This window comes from Corvus moneduloides, chromosome 4 (assembly GCF_009650955.1).
Source record: "Corvus moneduloides isolate bCorMon1 chromosome 4, bCorMon1.pri, whole genome shotgun sequence".
Classification (NCBI taxonomy): Eukaryota; Metazoa; Chordata; class Aves; order Passeriformes; family Corvidae; genus Corvus; species Corvus moneduloides.
In genome coordinates, this window is record NC_045479.1 from 74,006,106 (window position 1) to 74,024,995 (window position 18,890).

At 58.4% G+C, this 18,890-nt stretch overlaps 1 protein-coding gene across 1 annotated transcript in view; it reads left to right on the forward strand.

Annotated features, from left to right (window-relative positions):
* Nucleotides 1-18,890, forward strand: part of SHANK3 (SH3 and multiple ankyrin repeat domains 3) — a 172,801-nt gene that overhangs the window by 147,807 nt on the left and 6,104 nt on the right. Inside the window, exons 20-23 of the mRNA XM_032107021.1 lie at nucleotides 1,628-1,708; nucleotides 6,532-6,555; nucleotides 8,465-8,592; nucleotides 9,870-9,975. Coding sequence (XP_031962912.1) covers nucleotides 1,628-1,708; nucleotides 6,532-6,555; nucleotides 8,465-8,592; nucleotides 9,870-9,975 — 339 coding nt within the window. The remainder of the gene's footprint in view (nucleotides 1-1,627; nucleotides 1,709-6,531; nucleotides 6,556-8,464; nucleotides 8,593-9,869; nucleotides 9,976-18,890) is intronic.

The window sequence follows — 18,890 nt, forward strand, 5'->3', positions numbered from 1 at the left end:
GGAGCAGGGATGGAGCAGGGATGGAGCAGGGACAGGAGCAGGGATGGAGCAGGGATGGAGCAGGGATGGAGCAGGGATGGAGCAGGGACAGGAGCAGGGATGGAGCAGGGACAGGAGCAGGGATGGAGCAGGGATGGAAGCAGGGATGGAGCAGGGATGGAGCAGGGATGGAAGCAGGGATGGAGCAGGGATGGAGCAGGGATGGGAGCAGGGATGGAAGCAGGGATGGAAGCAGGGACAGGAGCAGGGATGGAGCAGGGACAGGAGCAGGGACGGAAGCAGTGGGACAGGAGGGACAGGAGCAGGAATGGATGGAATCAGGAGCTGGAATCAGGGGATGGAATCAGGGGATGGAATCGGGGGATTGGAGTAGAGAATGGAATCGGGGATGGCAGCAGGGATAGGAGCGGGGGGATGGGAGCAGGGGGATTGGAGTAGGGAATGGAATCGGGGGGATGGGAGCAGGGATGGAGCAGGGGGATGGGAGCAGGGAATGAAGGGGGGCCGGGATCGGGGCCGCTCCCAGCGCAGCACGCGGGGCTCGGGGGAGGGAGGGAAGGAGGGAAGGAGGGAAGGAGGGAAGGAGGGAAGGAGGGAAGGAGGAAGCGCTGCTGGCACGAGGAGCTCCAATTATTCAGTCACGGCACAAAGGCACGAGCCGTGGGAACGGCCGGGAGCCTCGGGAAGCCGGGAATTCAGCCGGGAATAATCCGGGAATTCGGGAATCAGCGCTGGGACCCGCGGCGGGGCCGCTCCCGCCGCTCCAGCCCGGGGTGAGCAGCTGCCCCTCGGAGCTTCCCGGCGCTTCCTTCCCGGTGCTTCCCGATCCTCCGGATCCACGCGGCCGCTTTTCCAAGGGATCGGAGGATCGGGATGACCACGGGGGGCTCATCCCGTGTCCTTCCCCCCCCCCCCCCCGCCTCCTTCCCGGGTGCCAGCGCCTGTGTGGGCCCGGCTGGGGCTGAATCCGCCCCGCTGGATCCCTGCCGCAGGCACAGGGATCCTTGGAGCTGCCGTTGCCATGGCAATCCTGGAGCGTTATTCCAGCATTGTCAGCGAGGAGCAGCGAGGAGGAGGAGGAGGAGGAGGAGGAAGAGGAAGAGCCTTCCACTCATCCTCGCTGCTCCGTGGGGGGGCTCCGGGAATGCGGGATCGGGAGCTTTTGGGATCATCCCGGGCCATGCGTCCTTGGGCAGCTCCCGGCCGGACGCCGGCGCTTCCATAGGGTTGGGATCCAAGGAAAAGAGGAGGAGGAGGAGGAGGAGGAGGAGGAGGGTGGGGTGGGCTGCGCCGAGGTGGGAAGAGGAGCCCGAGCTCAGGCTGGACACATTCCCGCTTTCCCTGCATCCATCCCTGATTCCCGGCATCCCATCCCGGCCTCTGCGGGGCCATGACTCGGACTCTGCGCTGAGGCGCCACATTCCCAACGCCGTGGGCACATTCCCGGCGGGAATCATGAAGAAGTTCGCGTCCACGCGCAGCCTCAATAAGATCCTGCAGCAGTGCGACTCCTCTTCCCGGGAATACGAGGAGATCCAGGCTGTGGAGAAGAAGTGGCACCTGCACCTGGCCACTCCCCGCAAATTCCGGGAGAAGAGGTGCAAGATGCCCTCTCTGTTCCTTGCAGCTCCGCCGCCTCCCAAGAGAGCTCCCAGCACCACCCTCACGCTGCGCTCCAAATCCATGACGGCCGAGCTGGAGGAGCTGGGTAAGGCCGGGAGCGGGATCTGATCCGTAGGGAACGAGCGGTGATGGTCGGAAGTGCTTTTCCAGCGGTTTCCCAGCTGCTTTCCAGCTGTTTTCCAGAGGGTTGCATGTGCGCCGTGGGCCCGTGGTGGTGGTGGTGGGGTGTGGGAGGCTCGGGGAAGGGGGGGAGCAGGATTCCCGTCTCCGGAGGGATAGCCAGAGGGACATCCAGAGGGATAGCCAGAGGGACATCCAGAGGGATATCCAGAGGGACATCCAGAGGGACATCCAGAGGGACATCCAGAGGGATAGCCAGCGCTCCGGGGGCGCATCCCGGCGGAGGTGGGCGTGGGAAGGATGTTGGGAGTCTCCGCGTGGTTGTGGAGGGGTTGGTGTGCCCTGGCCTTGGGCATCCTGCTCCATTCCCTGCCCCATTCCCTGCCCCATTCCCTGCCCCTTTCCCTGCCCCATTCCCTGCTCCATTCCCTGCTCCATTCCCTGCCCCATTCCCTGCCCCATTCCCTGCCCCTTTCCCTGCCCCATTCCCTGCCCCATTCCCTGCTCCATTCCCTGCCCCATTCCCTGCCCCATTCCCTGCTCCATCCCTGCTCCATTCCCTGCTCCTTTCCCTGCTCCATTCCCTGCTCCATTCCCTGCTCCATTCCCTGCTCCTTTCCCTGCTCCTTTCCCTGCTCCATTCCCTGCCCCATTCCCTGCTCCATTCCCTGCCCCTTTCCCTGTCCCATTCCCTGTCCCATTCCCTGCTCCATTCCCTGCTCCATCCCTGCTCCATTCCCTGCTCCATTCCCTGCTCCATTCCCTGCTCCATTCCCTGCCCCATTCCCTGCTCCATTCCCTGCTCCATTCCCTGCTCCATTCCCTGCCCCATTCCCTGCTCCATTCCCTGCTCCATTCCCTGCTCCATTCCCTGCTCCTTTCCCTGCTCCATTCCCTGCTCCATTCCCTGCTCCATTCCCTGCTCCATTCCCTGCCCCATTCCCTGCTCCTTTCCCTGCTCCATTCCCTGCTCCATTCCCTGCTCCTTTCCCTGCTCCATTCCCTGCTCCATTCCCTGCTCCTTTCCCTGCTCCATTCCCTGCTCCATTCCCTGCTCCATTCCCTGCTCCATTCCCTGCTCCTTTCCCTGCTCCATTCCCTGCTCCATTCCCTGCTCCTTTCCCTGCTCCATTCCCTGCCCCATTCCCTGCTCCTTTCCCTGCTCCATTCCCTGCTCCTTTCCCTGCTCCATTCCCTGCTCCATTCCCTGCTCTTTTCCCAGATTCATTCCCTGTTTTTGCTCCTTTCCCTGATCCATTCCCAGATCCTTTCCTTGCTCCTGCTCCTTTTCCCGACCCTCTCTCTGCTCCAGCTCTGCTCCCTGTTGCTGCTCCTCTCCCTTCTCCTCTCCCTGCTCCTCTCCTCACCTTCCTCACTCCTCTCCCTGCTCATTTCCCTGTTCCTTCTCCTTTCCCTGCTCCTCTTCTTCCTCTCTCCTCTCCTCTTCCCACTCCTTTCCCTGCTCCTTTCCCTGCTCCTCTCCCCACTCTTGATCCTCTCCCTGCTCCTCTCCTCACCTCCTTCACTCCCTTCCCTGCTCTTCTCCCTGATCCTTTCCCTGCTCCTCTCCCTGCTCCTCTTCTTCCTCTCTCCTCTCCTCTTCCCACTCCTCTCCCTCCTCCTTTCCCTGCTCCTCTCCCTGTTCCTCTCCCTACTCCTGATCCTCTCCCTGCTCCTTGTGCTCTTCTCCCTGCCCCTCTCCTCACCTTCCTCACTCCTCTCCCTGCTCTTCTCCCTGATCCTTTCCCTGATCCTTTCCCTGATCCTGCTCCTCTCCCTGCTCCTCTCCCTTCCCTGCTTCTCTCCCTGTTCCTCTTCTTCCTCTCTCTTCTCCTCTTCCCTGCTCCTTTCCCTGCTCCTGCTCCTCTCCCTGTTATTCTCCCTGCTCCTCTCCCTACTCCTGATCCTCTCCCTGCTCTTCTCCTCACCTTCCTGCTCCTGCTCCTCTCCCTGCTCCTCTTCTACCTCTCTCCTCTTCCCACTCCTTGCCCTGCTCCTGCTCCTCTCCCTGTTCCTGGACCTTTCTTCTCCTGCTCCTTTCCCTGCTCCTCTCCTCGCCTTCCTCACTCCTCTCCCTTCCCTGCTCCTCTCCCTGTTCCTGGACCTTTCTTCTCCTGCTCCTTTCCCTGCTCCTCTCCTCGCCTTCCTCACTCCTTTCCCTGCTCCTGCTCCTCTCCCTGCTCCTCACCCCTTTTCCCACCCGCTCATCTCCCTGCTCCTCACCTTCCTCACCCTTTTCCTTATCCTGCTCCTCATCCCGCTCCTCTCCCTCCTTTCCCACACCCGGCAGTCCCAGGTTTTTATTTCCCCTCTCCGGGCAGATCCCAAACCCTGCCAGGAGAGCTCCAGGAGAGCTCCAGGAGAGCTCTGGGAGAATTCCAAGAGATCTCTGGGAGAGCTCTGGGATAGATCCAGCTGAGCTCTGGGAGGTCTCCAGGATAACTCCAGGAGAGCTCTGGAAGAGCTCTGGGAGAATTCCAGGTGAGCTCCGGGAGAGCTCCAGGAGAATTCCAGGGAATCTCCAGGTGAGCTCCAGGAGAGCTCCAGGAGAATTCCAGGAGAGCTCTGGGACAGCTCCAGGAGAATTCCAGGGGATCTCCAGGAGAGCTCCGGGAGAGCTCCAGGAGAATTCCAGGAGAGCTCTGGGACAGCTCCAGGAGAATTCCAGGAGAGCTCCGGGAGAATTCCAGGGGATCTCCAGGTGAGCTCCAGGAGATCTCCACGATTGCTCCATCCCCCCCATCCTGCTGCCACTCCCTCGTTTCCTGCTGCTTCTCCCTCCCGCTCCACATTCCCGGATTCCCTGAAATCCTCTCCACTCCCACCATTCCCTGCTTCCCACTGCCAGAATTCCCGGCTTTTCCCAGCCCTCGTGGCCACCTGGGACAGCCCCAGGATCCCTCAGCAGGGTGGGGGTGGGAGCTGATCCCTCCCCTTCCCTTCCCTCTTCCCGGATCCGGTGGCACTTTGTCCCCGGATGTCACCGGAGCGGCCACGTGGCCACGGAGGGATCCCAATTCCCAGGAAAACTTGGGAGCATCCCTGGCAGCAGGACTGGCTCCGAGGCCATCGGTGCTGCCTCCTGCCCCGGCTTCCATGGGAATTTGGGGTTTTCCATGTGGGAATGTGGCCGTGTGGCCGTGGCACCCTGGAGCCCCGGCAGGATCCCGCATTCCACCTGCTTTTCCATGTTTTCCCTGGTTTTCCACATTTTTCCTGGTTTTCCACCCCTCCTTGGTTTTCCAAGCTCTCCATGGTTTTCCAAACTCTCCCTGTTTTCCTATGCTCTCCGTGGTTTTCCATGTTCTCCATAGTTTTCCATGTTTTCCATAGTTTTCCATGTTTTCCCTGGTTTTCCATGTTTTCCATATTTTTCCACGTTCTCCCTGCTTTTCCATGCCCTCCTTGGTTTTCCATGCTCATCCTGGTTTTCCAAGCTCTCCCTGTTTTCCACGTTCTTCCTGGTTTTCCACATTTCCCCTGTTTTTCCATGTCTTCCATATTTTTCCATGTTCTTCCTGTATTCCATGCCCTCCCTGGTTTTTCCAAGCTCTCCCTGTTTTCCGTGTTCTCCCTGGTTTTTCCATGCCCTCCTTGGTTTTCCATGCTCATCCTGGTTTTCCATTCCTTCTGGTTTTCCATGCTCTCCACAGCTCTCCAGGCTCGTCCTGGTTTTCCATGCCCTCCCCCTGTTTTTCCATGTTTTCCATGTTTTTCCAAGCCCTCCCCAGTTTTCCATTCCTTCTGCTTTTCCATACCCTCCTTGGTTTTCCATGCCATTCCCAGTTTTCCCAGCCTTCTCTTGCTCCCTGCCCTCCTCCTCAGAGCCAGACCCTGTGGGATCGGGACAGATCCCAACATTCCAAGACTGGATCAGCAGGGATTTATTTTATCCCGAGCCTCTGCCGTGATTCCCACCCTGCACTTCCAGACCGTTATTCCCAATCCAAAGGCGCTGGTTTTGGTGGGAATCATCTGGAGCAGAGCTCCTTTTTCCCACTTCTCCCCCATCCCACATCCTCGGATTCCTCCGTCCACCCTCCCAGCAATTCCCAGTTTACCTGGAGAGGGACTGGGAGCAGCGATCCCGGGAGAAGGATCTGGAGGCTCTGATCCCACAGTTCCTGGGATTTTCCCTGGGAATTGTAGCGCTCAGTCCCATGGATCGAGGAATGGGCTGGAGCCATTCCAGGGAAAACGGGGGATCCTCCCTCTTCCTTCCCTCTGGGTTTTCCTGTGGAGGGCGAGCTTCCCTGTGGATCGGCATTCCCGGGATTTGGCCTGGAGCCCCTCTCCTTCCCAAGGAACCGGCAGGGAAAGGGGCATTCCCAAAAGGAGCTCTGCCAGCTGCTTCCCGCCCTGTTTTCCATGGATCCAGAACATCCCCCGTGCCCTTCCCGACCCTTGCCTTGCCATTCCAATGCCCTCGGAACAGCAGATTCCCAGCAGGATGCTCAGGGAGCCCTCCTATCCCAAAATCCTGGGCCTTGGATACGGGGAATCACTCTGGGAGCTTTTCAGCAGCTTTTCCATGGCTTGGGATGGAATTCCAGCCAACCCCGCTCCCGCTCCGGCTTCCCTGGATCCATGAGGGGGGCGAGGGATGATTCCAGTGGAGCTCCCAGCCTGGAGCTGGGATAAATCCCGAATCCCAGTACAAATCCCACATCCCGGGCCGGATCCCGCATGCCAGAGGCCGGGAATTGTGGGAAGAGCCGGGCCGGAGCCGGGAATGGGAGCGGGAATTGTTCCATGCCGTTGATGTTTCCTTTTGTTTCTAATTCCAAGCCTCCATGCGGAGAAGGAAAGGGGGTGAGTGAAACCGAAATTCCCGGGATTCCTCCCTTTCCCGCCAGCTCCCCCCGGGATCCAACAGGATCCAAACTGGGGGGGAAATCCCAGTATCCCGAGGGTTGCTGTTCCTGCAGCATCCCAGGGAATTCAGCCGGAACTTGGGAATTTGGGATCGGCTCCGGTGTCCTGGAGCTGCTCCAGCAGGAATTGGAATGCCTGGAATTGGAATTCCTGGAATTGTGGAGCCGGGAATTGGGATGGCCCTGTGGGATTCTGCACGGGCAGGATGCGCCTTTTTCCCAAAATTCCCAGCCCTGCCATTCCCAGGTCCCAGCTCCGGATTTTCCCCATGGGAATGTCCCGTGTGGGATCCTCGGGAATGACGGTGCCCGGCTTTATCCCAAATGGCCAAAGCCTTTCCTGGAAAATCCAGGAAGTTTATCCCACTGTTCCTGGTGGATCCATGTGGGTTATCCTGCTGTTCCCACCCTCAGGATGTGCCTGGAATATCGCATGAGGGACACGGAAAAACCGGGAAGTTTTTGGTGGAAGGGTTGGATCTGGATGGGGTTTAAGGTCCCTTCCCACCCAAACCATTCCATGATTTTTGCCAGCCATAGGATCCCGGATTTTCTGTCCTGGTGGTTCCCGTTCCCTGTTCCCCAAGGAGCTGGGAATGTGGGATCAGCTCTTCCAGCACGGAAGGTGGGATCCAGTGGGGATAGGACAGGGAAGAATCCGAGTGGGAATTACCGTGGGAAGACCCTGAGGGACCTTCCCAAGCCTTCCCTGGATTGGGCAGATCCAGAGGGGGACACACAGCGACATTGGGAAGGAATTCCTGGCTGGGCTGGAATTCCCAGAGCAGCTGTGGCCGCCCCTGGATCCCTGGGAGTGCCCAAGGCCGGGCTGGAGAAATCTGGGATCGTGAAAGATGTCCCTGCCCATGGAATGGGGTGGGATTGGATGAGATTTAAGGTCCCTTCCCACCCAAACCATTCCACGATTCCATGTCCCACAATTCCATGGAAGGTCCAAGGACCAGCCTGGCTCCAGTGTCCGTGCTGAGATCCCTGGGAGAATCCCAGGGCTGCAATTCCCACCTGGAGACAGGTGGAGCTTCCCGGTCCCTGTCCCGGGGCCATTGCCAGGACAGGAATTTGGGATATGGATCCACCTGGATTTGGGAAGCACCATCAGGTGGAGGTGACACGGAGCCAACAGCCCCAAGCTGCCCATTCCAGGTGGGAATTCCATAGGAGGGATCCATGGGAATGAGGCCATCTCCACCTCCTGCCCTTTCCCATATCCTGAGGTTCAGGATTCCAGCTGGAATTCCCACCCGGAATGGATCCGTTGGGACACATCCTGGGCACGGCTCGGTGTTCCCGAGGGATAAATGTGCCGGGATGGATCCTGGAGCAGGGAATTCCAGTCCCATTCCCATTCCCTGAGCTCGGACATGGCCGTGGTGGCTCTGCCGATATTCCCAATGTCCGGGGGCACCGGATCCTGCCCCAGCCACGGAAAGTTGGGATCATTCAGGGATCCGAGTCCACTCAGGCTGGGAATATCCCAGTTTATCCCAAATAAATGCTGGATGTGCCAGAGCCTCGAGGATCCCATGGACATCTCCATGTCCTGGGATTCCCTGGATCTTGGAGGGACTCGGCTCATCCCGAATATCCAAAGTCTGGGATAAATTCACTGGTCAGTGTCAGAGAATTCCTTGGAATGTGGCGCATCCAGGGGTGGGACAGCGGCCATGGAATTCCCCGGCTGAGTGGGATCAGCCCCCCCAAATCCATGGAAAACCACTGGGGGGGAGCGGCCTCGCATCCCTGTGGGGATTATCCCTCCCTTCTCCGGAGGGGAGCGATCCCGGCGGGCCGGGCTGACCCCTGCGCCGGTTTTCCTTGGATTCCAGAGAAGCTGGATGAGATCCTGGCGGCCGCCGAGCCGGCGCTGAGGGCGGAGCTGGTGGAGGCCGATTCCAGAGCGGCCACGGTGAAACAGCGACCGACGAGCCGGAGAATCACCCCTGCGGAGATCAGCGTGAGCAGCGGGAATTCCCACCGGGAATGGGATGGGAATGGGATGGGAATGGGGGAGAGAGCTGGGGAATCACCCCTGCGGAGATCAGCGTGAGCAGCGGGAATTCCCACCGGGAATGGGATGGGAATAGGGGAGAGAGCCGGAGAATCTCCCCTATGGAGATCAGCGTGAGCAGCAGGAATTCCCACTGGGAATGGGATGGGAATGGGATGGGAATGGGGGAGAGAGCTGGGGAATCACCCCTGCGGAGATCAGCGTGAGCAGCAGGAATTCCCACCGGGAATGGGGGGCAGGAAGTGAAAGGAGATGGATGGGAGGGATCCGGAGAGGGATGGGAGATCGTGGAGCCAAGTGGGATTCCCAGGAATGGCAGGAGAGGGATGGGAGCACATGGAGAGGGATGGGAGGGATCCAGAGGATCTCACTGAGGAGATCAGTGTGAGCCAGGGGGAATCCCGGTGGGAATGTGGCCATGGAGTGGAATGGGAGAGGGATGGGAGGGGTTGAGGTGCTGGCTGGGGAGTGGCATTCCCAGGAATGGGGATTGGGATCCCGGGAATGGAAGGCGAGGGATGGGAGCACTTGGAGAGGGATGGGAGGGAATGCAGAGCGGCATTCCCAGGAATGGAGAGTGGGATTTCTGGGAACAGAAAGAGAAGGATGGGAGCACATGGAGAGGGATGGGAGAGATCATGGTCCCAAGGGGAGCTGGTTCAGGAGTGGAATTCCCGGGAATGTGGAGCCTGGGAGAGCCGGATCCACAGCAGGGGGGCTCAGCGCTCCCTCAGCTCCCCGGGATCCCCTTCCCGGTCTGGGAATCCACAGGGATTTCCCAGGAAAGGCTGGAAGAGCAGCTCTGGAGGAGCCTGGAGAGCCGAGCTGGATGCGGGGCTGGAATTCTGCCGGAATCCGAGCGCCGCCTCCAAGGGGAAGCGCGGAGGGAGGAGGAGGAGGAGGAGGAGGAGGAGGAGGAGGGGGCTCGGGATTGGGCCAGGAATGCTGCGGGTGGGAAACAGCTCCGGGAAAAGTGGGACAGGAGCTCCCGGAATCATCCTCAGCGGATTCCCGCCTGGAGCAGACAGGGAGACGGGATGGGAGCGAGGGAATTATCCCAAGGTTTGGAATTCCGCTGGATGGGGCAGCAGGAAGGTGGAGGTGAGGAGGGTCCATCCCAGTGGGAAGAGCTCCCGGTTTTCCTGAGGTTGGAAGTTCGGGTGGGAAGTGCCGGGTCGTTCCGGCCAAATCCGGACTGGGAATTCCCTGTTTTTCCCTTCCAGTCCCTGTTTGAGCGCCAGGGAATGGCGGCGCATTCCGGGGTCCTGGCGGGAACAGAGAAGCCCCACGTGTCCCTGCGGAAGGGAATTCCACGGACCAAGTCTGTAGGTGAGGAAAAAGCCCGGGAGAATCCCTTGGGAATGAGGAGGGAGGGTCCCTGTGGGATGTGGAGTGGGCGAGAAAGGCTCGGCCCTTCCTGGGTGCTCGCTCCAGCTCTGGGAGTTTGGGATGTTCCATGGAATTCCAGCTTAGAGGGATGCCTGGTCCTGCTCGGAGCAGAAGGTGCGACTGGAAAATTCCAGGAGAGGATTTCAGGAGAGAATTCCAGGAATTCCCAGATCGGCTCTGCCAAGGGCAAGGGGGGGCTCTGCCACTCCCAGGGTTGGCCCTGGGCATTCCCAGCGGGAATGGCACCTCTGGAACTGGGAACGCCGGAGTTGGGGCTTAGGAGGAGCGGGACAAGGTCTGGAGGAGGCACCTGGATGTGGGGGATCCTTGAGCTTATCCCGAAATCTTTATGGAGTCTCCAAATCCAGCACCGGCTGTGGTGGATCCTTACCGATGTCCCTAGAGATTTATGGGGCCACCAAACCCAAAACCATCTCTGGTGGGTCCTTGAGCTTATCCCAAAATATTTACGGAGTCTCCAAACCCAAAATCAGCTGTGGTTGCCCCTTGACTCTGTCCCAGAAGGTTTTTGGTGCCACCAGCCCCAAATCCATCTGTGGTGCATCCTTGACCTTCTCCCGAAGGTTTATGGTGTCACCAAGCCCAAAAAATGTCTCCGGTGGGTCCTGGACCTTGTTCCTAAGGATTTATGGTGCCACCAAAGCCAAACTCAGCTGTGGGAAGTCCTCGTCCCCATTCCAGAAGGTTTTTGGTGCCACCAACCCCAAACCTGGCTGTGGTGGGTCCTTGGTTCTGTCCCTAAAGATTTATGGTACCACCAAATCCAAGCCTGGCTGTGGGATGTCCTGGATGTTGTTCCTAAAGATTTGTGGTGCCACCAAACCTAAAACCATCTCTGGAGGGTCCTTGACCTCGTCCCAAAGGTTTCTGGTGCCACAAAGCCAAAGAGCTGCAGTTGGAGGTCCTTGATTCTGTCCCAGAAGGTTCATGGTGCCACCGAACCCCAGAATCAGCCGTGGTGGGTCCTTGGTTCTGTTCCCAAAGATTCATGGTGCCACCAACCCCAAATCCATCTGTGGTGCGTCCCTGACCTTCTCCCGAAGGTTTATGGTGTCACCAAGCCCAAAAGCTGCTGTGAGGTGTCCTTGACCTTCTCCCGAAGGTTTCTGGTGCCACCAATCTCAAAATTCATCTCTGGTGGGTCCTTGACCTTGTCCCAAAATGTTTCTGGTGCCACCAATCCCAAAATCAGCTGTGGGGGATCCTTGACCCTGTCCCAGAAGGTTTTTGGTGCTCCCAAATCCTAAAACCCCCTGTGGTGGGTCCTTGACCTTCTCCCAAAGGTTTCTGGTACCACCAGACCCAAACTCAGCTGTGGGAAGTTCTTGGCCCCGTCTCAGAAGGGTTTTGGTGCCACCAAACCCAAACCTGGCGGTGGGGGGGGTCCTTGATCCTAAAAAATAAAGGAAAATCGGGGGTTTCAGGGATTGCGTTGGTGCAGCTGCTCCTCTGCCGGAACTCCATGGGAAAGATGTTCCCAAGGCTCTGGAGGAGCTGGGATAAAACGGGATAAATGGTGTGGGATGTGGAGGATGGATCCATGTGTGGACATGGAGAAATCCCATCCCAGCGTCGCAAACCTGCGGTGGCCAGAGGGGAACCGGGACTTTTATCCGGGTTTATCCCATATTTTGGTCTTGGAAGTGGCGTTGGAATGAGGAGAATCCAGGGGATTCCCAAAGCGCGTGTGGGGCTTCTGGGTGAGACTGTTGGGGAAAAAGCTTTGGAAAAGGAGCTGTCCAAGGGCTGGAGCAGCCACAAAGAGCCGGGAATGGTGTGGAAAGGGACCTGGGACTCTGGGAATGCGTTCATGGAATTGTCCAAGGGCTGGAGCCAGGCTGGGAGAGCTGGGAATGTTCCCCTGGAGAAGGGAAGGCTCCAGGGAGAGCTGAGAGCCCCTTGCAGGGCCTAAAGGGGCTCCAGGAGAGCTGCAGAGGGACTGGGGCCAAGGCCTGGAGGGCCAGGAGCCAGGGAATGGCTTCCCAGTGCCAGAGGGCAGGGCTGGATGGGAGATTGGGAATTGGGAATTGCTGGCTGGGAGGGTGGTGAGGCCCTGGCCCAGGGTGCCCAGAGCAGCTGGGGCTGCCCCTGGATCCCTGGCAGTGGCCAAGGCCAGGCTGGACATTGGGGCTGGAGCAGCCTGGCACAGTGGGAGGTGTCCAGAGGTTGGAATTGGATGGGACTTGAGGTCCTTCCCAGCCAAAGCAGCCCGGGCTCCTGGAATTCGGGAATCCTTGCCCACGGAATGCCGGCAGTGCCTCGGGAAGGGCCCGCGAGCCGCCCCGGGCTGGGCAGGGGCTGCCAGGGATCCGTGCAGGGAGAGGCCGGGAAAAGCGGGATCTGGCCCGGGATCGGGGCCGCGGGAGCTTTGCTGGGAGCCGGGCAGGGATCGGGAACGGCCTCGTGGCTCTGCACAGCTCCTGCCCGGAGGCAGCGGGGATCGGGATCTGCTGTGGGAATGAGGCCGGGAAAAGAGGGAACGGCCTCGGGCTGCGCCGGGGCAGGGGCAGGGGCAGATCTGGGAATTTCCCCATGGAAAGGGCGCTCAGGCCTTGGAACCACCCGGGGAGGTTTGGAGTCGCCATCCCTGGAGGTGTCCAAGGAATTCCGGGATGTGGCTCTCTGGGCTGGGATCGGGCCCGGCTTGGACTCGGTGACCTTGGAATTCTTTCCCAACCTCAATAATTTGGGAATTCAGTGCTCGTACCCCCATGAGAATTCCCAGTACATCCAAGTTATCCCTGACCTTCCCAGAAATTCCCAGCCTGTGCAGCCAAATCCCACCTCTGGAAAAAAGGGATTAAAACCATTCCTTGAGTCTGCATCAGGAGAGCTCCAATCCCAGTGGGAGATTCCCTGCTCCGAGCAGGACTGGCTGCAGCTTCCGACAAAAAAATGCAGGGAAAAAATCCCATCCAGGAGCTCCAGATCCATCCCCACCCTGGGACAAGCCCTGGGACGGAGGGGACCCAAAGCAGCTCCTGGAAGAAGCCATTCCCGTGGAATTCCAGGAAAACGGGGATGGCAAAGAGGCGGAGAGGGAGGAATTGGGTGGGAATGGGGTTGGAATTAGAAGTCCTTGAGCTGTCATTCCACACCCACGGCCGGGAGCTGCGCAGTCACTTGATTCCATGCGAAAAATCCCTGCACGGGCGAGGAAGGAGATGGAAAAGCAGCACTCGGATGGGGGTTTTTTTGGGAAGAAACGCTCCCTGGCATTTGCGTGTGCCGGCTGCAGATTCCCAGGGAGAAAAGATCAAAAAGATTCCGTGTGCAGGGATGGGGCGGCGGCGGGGGGGGAAAAATCCCGGGATAAAGGTGGTTAACCCCCGCCTGGCTGGAAAAGAAGTGGGATGGGAGGAATATTTGGAGGAAAACGGGAAGGAGTGGGGGGAAGGGGAGGGAAGATGATCCTTGTCAGACTTCCAAGATTTCTGCCAGCGCCATCTGCTCCGGCAGCGGGAGTTAAAAACACTCCGGAGGCTGCGGAGCTGCCATGGCTCCCGGAGAGAATTCCAGAGGGTGGAGCCGCTGGTTTGGGAGGGATGGGAGGGATTCGTGACCCCTCCAGGACCATCGGGAATGTGGGGAGGGCTGGGAAGCGTCCTGGTGTTAAAGCGCCATCCGGGATGGGATCCTGGAATGGTTTGGGTGGGAAGGGACCTTGAAGATTCCCTAATTCCAGCCTCATTCCATGGGCAGGGACAGCTCCCACTATCCCAGGGTGCTCCAGCCTGGCCTTGGGCACTTCCCGGGATCCTGAGGCAGCCACAGCTGCTCTGGGAATCCTGGGTGGATCTCAGGTGCCAGAGGATGGAGATTCCCATGCCTGGATACCCAAAAGATGGAGATTCCCATCCCTGCGCTCCAGAGGATGGACATTCCCAACCTTGGACACCCAAAAGATGGAGATTCCCAGGCCTGGGAATGGACATTCCCATCCCTGGACACCCAAAAGATGGAGATTCCCATCCCTGGATACCGCAGGAAGAGATTCCCAGCCCAGAGCTCCAGAGGATGGAGATTCCCAACCCTGGATACCGAAAACATGGAGATTCCCATCCCTGGGCTCCAGAGGATGGACATTCCCATCCCTGGATACCAAAAAATGGAGATTCCCATCCCTGGGAATGGAGATTCCCATCCCTGGGCTCCAGAGGATGGACATTCCCAACCTTGGACACCCAAAAAATGGAGATTCCCATCCCTGGGAATGGAGATTCCCATCCCTGGACACCCAAAAGCTGGAGATTCCCATCCCAGGTGCCAGAGGATGGACATTCCCATCCCTGGATACCGCAGGAAGAGATTCCCAGCCCTGGACACGACAGGACAGAAATTCCCACCCCCGGATAACCACAGGATGCGGATTCCCTCCCACTTCCCACTCCTGGATCTGCACCCTCCCAGCCCGGGGCTGTTTGTGGGATCTGCTCCCCATCCCGGGATTGGGAAGCAGCGCCGGGAGCAGCGGGATGGGCTCGGGATGGGGCCCCTCGTTATCCATCGCTGATGAATGCGCGGAATGAGGTTATCCAGGGATTTGGGCTGTTATGGCAACGGGCCCGGGAGCTTTCATGGAGAGGCTTTGTGTTTTCCTTGGAGATTAATTCCATGGGAATGGCACCGGGGGTTGCCAGGCTACACCGGGAGCGTCATTCCCATTCCAGGGGAGTCATTCCAGCTGCTGGGAGTTGGTCCTTACTGGTCCTTACTGGTGGCTCCGTTTGGATTCCAGCTCTTTATTCCCGGGCTCCGGTATTTGATCCCGGCGATGTCCCATGGGAAGCGCGGGAGTCTCCCACTGCTCCGGGTGGGGTTCGAGGGGAGCAGAGAGCCCAAATTCCATGGAAAACACCACAGGGATGAGTTGGTTTGGTTATTTGGGGTTGAAAATTCCTGGGAATGTGAGGAGATTTGGGACAGAGAGGTCTTTTCCCAGAGGATATTCCCGCTTCTCCCATCCCTCCTGAGAGCCTGGAGCAGCTCCCAAAATTCCAGGCTCACCGGGAAGCAGAAGGTTTGGACACCCTGTGCCTTCCTGGGACACAGGGATCAAGATGCAGGGGTGAGTCATGGAATCCTGGAATGGTTGGGGTGGGAATCCTGGAATGGTTTGGAGACCTTAATCCCATCCCATTCCCATCCCCATCCCCATCCCAGATGTCTCCAACCTGGCCTTGGACACTTCCAGGGATCCAGGGGCGGCCACAGCTGCTCTGGGAATTCCATCCCGGAGCCGGATGTTCCATAGCTGCTCCCTTTTAGGGATCTTTTGGGATCCTTTGGGAATCTCTCAGGAGGACGCGTTCCCTTGGGAATTCCAGCGTCTCCAGGCTCCAGCTGCTGTGGGGATGGAGCCCAATCCCTAAATTCCACACCTGATCCAGCCCCCAGCATTCCAGGAGGCTTTTCTTTCCCTTTGGAGATTCCCAGGCAGATCCCAGAATTCCATAAAAAGTAAACAAAGCTCAGCTCCGGTGCATCCGTGCTGGGAATAAACAGATCCTGCTTTTCCCTGCTCGGGGAGAGGCTTCATTGGAATTCCTGGGAGGAATTTCTTCCTTTCCCGAGGTTCTGTAGGAATTTGGCCACGGCAGCCGGGATCGTGGAAGGATTTGGGCAGGAGGAGACAACAACAGTCCCGGAACTCGGGAAAAACCTTCTGTGCACACACCAATTCCACTGGAATTCCAAAGGATCCGCTGGGAGCGGCTCTGCGGAGAAGGATCTGGTGGAAAACTTTGTCCCTGTGGCCGGTGGGATCCTGGGATGGATTGGGAAGAGCATTCCCAGCAGGACGGGGAGTGCTGGATCCATGTTTGGGATCCTGGGATGGATTGGGAAGAGCATTCCCAGCAGGACAGGAAGGGATTCTGCCCCTCTGCTCACCGGGAATGCTGGATCCAGGTTTGGGATCCTTGGGACAAGAGGGACGTGGAGCTCCTGGAGCAGATCCTGGAGGGATGGGAAGATGAGGAAGGGGCTGGACAGGGAATTGTTGGAGTGAATCCAGAGGAGGAACCAGGATGATCCAAGGCTGGGAAAATTGGGATTGTCCAGCCTGGAGAAGGGAAAAGTCTGGGATGACCCAACTGTGACCTTCCAGGACCTTCAGGAGCTCCAGGAGAGCTGCAGAGGGACTGGGGCCAAGGCATGGAGGGCCAGGAGCCAGGGAATGGCTTCCCAGTGCCAGAGGGCAGGGCTGGATGGGAGATTGGGAATTGGGAATTGCTGGCTGGGAGGGTGGGCAGGCCCTGGCCCAGGGTGCCCAGAGCAGCTGGGGCTGCCCCTGGATCCCTGGCAGTGGCCAAGGCCAGGCTGGACATTGGGGCTGGAGCAGCCTGGCACAGTGGGAGGTGTCCCTGCCATGGAATGGGGTGGGATTGGGATGGGATTTGAGGTCCCTTCCCACCCAGAGCATTCCATGATTTTTCCATGGGAAGAACTTCCGTACTGTGGATGCTGTGGGGTCTCCTTCCCTGGAGATATTCCTGACCCAGCCGGATGCATCCCTGAGGAACATTCCCAGGGGTTGGACAAAGTCACCTCCAGCGGTGCCTCCCCCATTCCGTGCTAGCTTGGAGCTCCCTTTTCCAGAGAATTCTGCCCAGATCCAGGGAGCAGCTCCAGGGATCTGGGAGCGGAGCAGCTGCCGAGGTGACACACGAGGTGACTCAGCCGCTCCTCCCCGGAACGGCTGGAAAACCGAGGGATGAGTCGGGAATGATCCCATGGCTGTGCCTCAGCTGCTTCCATGGGGAGCTGCTCCAGGCCTGGAATGCTGGGTGGGAATGAACATGGAATTCCTGGGATGCGGTTTGCCATAGCGTCCCTTCCACTTGGCCGTTCCTTGGATGCGGTTTTCCATAGCATTCCCTGTCTTTGGCCATTCCTTGGATGAGGTTTTCCGTTGCATTCCCTGCCCTTGGATGTGGTTTCCATAGTATTCCCTACCTTTGGCAATTCCTTGGATGTGGATTCCCAGTGTCCTTTCCACTTGGCAATTCCTTGGATGTGGTTATCCCATAGTATTCCCTATTTTAGGCAATTCCTTGGATGTGGTTTTTCCATAGTATTCCCTATTTTAGGCAATTCCTTGGATGTGGTTTCCCATGGCACTCCCTGACCTTCACAATTCCTTGGATGTGGTTATCCCATGGCATTCCCTACTTGCGGCAATTCCTTGGATGTGGCTTTTCCATAGGGTGCCCTCCTCATTTAGGGAAAAATGGAGGAGAGATGGATCCAAGGGCTGGATCCATGGACTGGGTGTCCCAGTGTCACCCCCGATCCGGCAGCCACGCCGGGACATTCCAGAGGGAAGATCCCGCTTTCCCACTGGATTTCCTGCCCCAGCTCAGCCAGACACCACATTCCCAGGATGAGCTCTCCTGTTCCGTGTCCTGGGACATTCCGGACCTGGGGATGGAGCTCAGAGCTTCCCAAATATCCCTGTGTCACCTCCCGGCCATTCCCAGAAATCTCCAGAAAGGCAGGACTGGGTTTTTTGAGATCTTCCTGCTGCTCCCGGAATATTCCATGGCTCCATCTCATTCAGGATCCCAGATTCCCATGGGGAAAAGGGCAAGGATGGGATCATCCTCCCGAATTCCCCCTGCTGGCCTCGACTCCGGGATTTCAGGCCACACAAAAGCTTGGAAAAGGCAGATTTTCCATGCCTTTGTCCAGGCTCCCTTTGAACCTGTTCCGTGCTGCCGGTTCTTTATTCCCACTGAACATCCCCACTTCCCAAAAATAGCCCAGTTTCCAGCACGACCAACAGCATGGGATGGAATTTCAGTGCCAAATTCCTCCCTTTTGTCCCCATTGGATTCTGCCTCGGGTGGAATCGCTGACGGATTCCGGGCGGAGCTGCCGGAGCCTTTCGGTGCTGCTGGAAGAGCGTTTTCCATAAAGGAAAAACGACCGAGGCCAAAAAAAAAAAAGCCCAAATCCTCCCCAGAGCGGTTTGAAAGCTTGGGAAGAGCGGAGCAGGGATTGGGAAGGAGGAATTTTCCCAAAGGAGGGGTGAGCATGGCGAATCCGGGCTTGGGAATGAGGCCGGAGCTGGGAATGGAGGGAGGGAATCGTGGCGTGAGTGGATTTTAGGATCGTGGAACAGCTCGGGTTGGGAAGGCCCTTAAATCATCCCAATCCACCCCGATTTTTCCTCCTTTTCCATCCAAATCCTCGCGGTCTCTCCGAGCATTCCCTGAAAAAGCAGGAATTCCTGCTAGACCCTGCCGAGCTCCGTCTGGCACTCGGGAACAGATGTCACCCCTCGGGAAAGCGGGAAGCGTGACGGGAGCGGCGCCCGTGCCGGTGGCACTCGGATGTCTGGCACGTTGGCGGTGGCAACACTTCCGTCACCGGAGCCTGCTCGGGAAGGGGTGGGAATAACTCCAGGGGGAGCTGATCCCATGGGAATGTGCCTGTGGTGAGGCTTTCATGGAATGATGGAATGGTTTGGGTTGGGGCGACCTCAAAGCTCATCCCATTCCCAGCCCTTCCACGGGACACCTTCCGCTATCCCAGGTTGCTCCAACCTGGCCTTGGACGCTCCCAGGGATCCAGGGAATTCTGTCCCAGTGCCGGGTGGTTCCTCCAGTCTCGGAGCCAGTCCCTTCCACTGGAATTTGTTCCGAGCCTTGTCCAGTGAGGCTTGGAAAGAGGAAAAACCTTGGGAACAAAGTGGGGTGGGAGGAACAAGCCCAGGCACTTCCCTGTTTGTCCCACTCTGGGAATTCTCTGGGAATGTCCTCTTCACTGCTCGCCTTGTATTCCAGGTGGAGACCAGAAACTCATCCCCGATTCCTCTGTTTTCCTTGTTT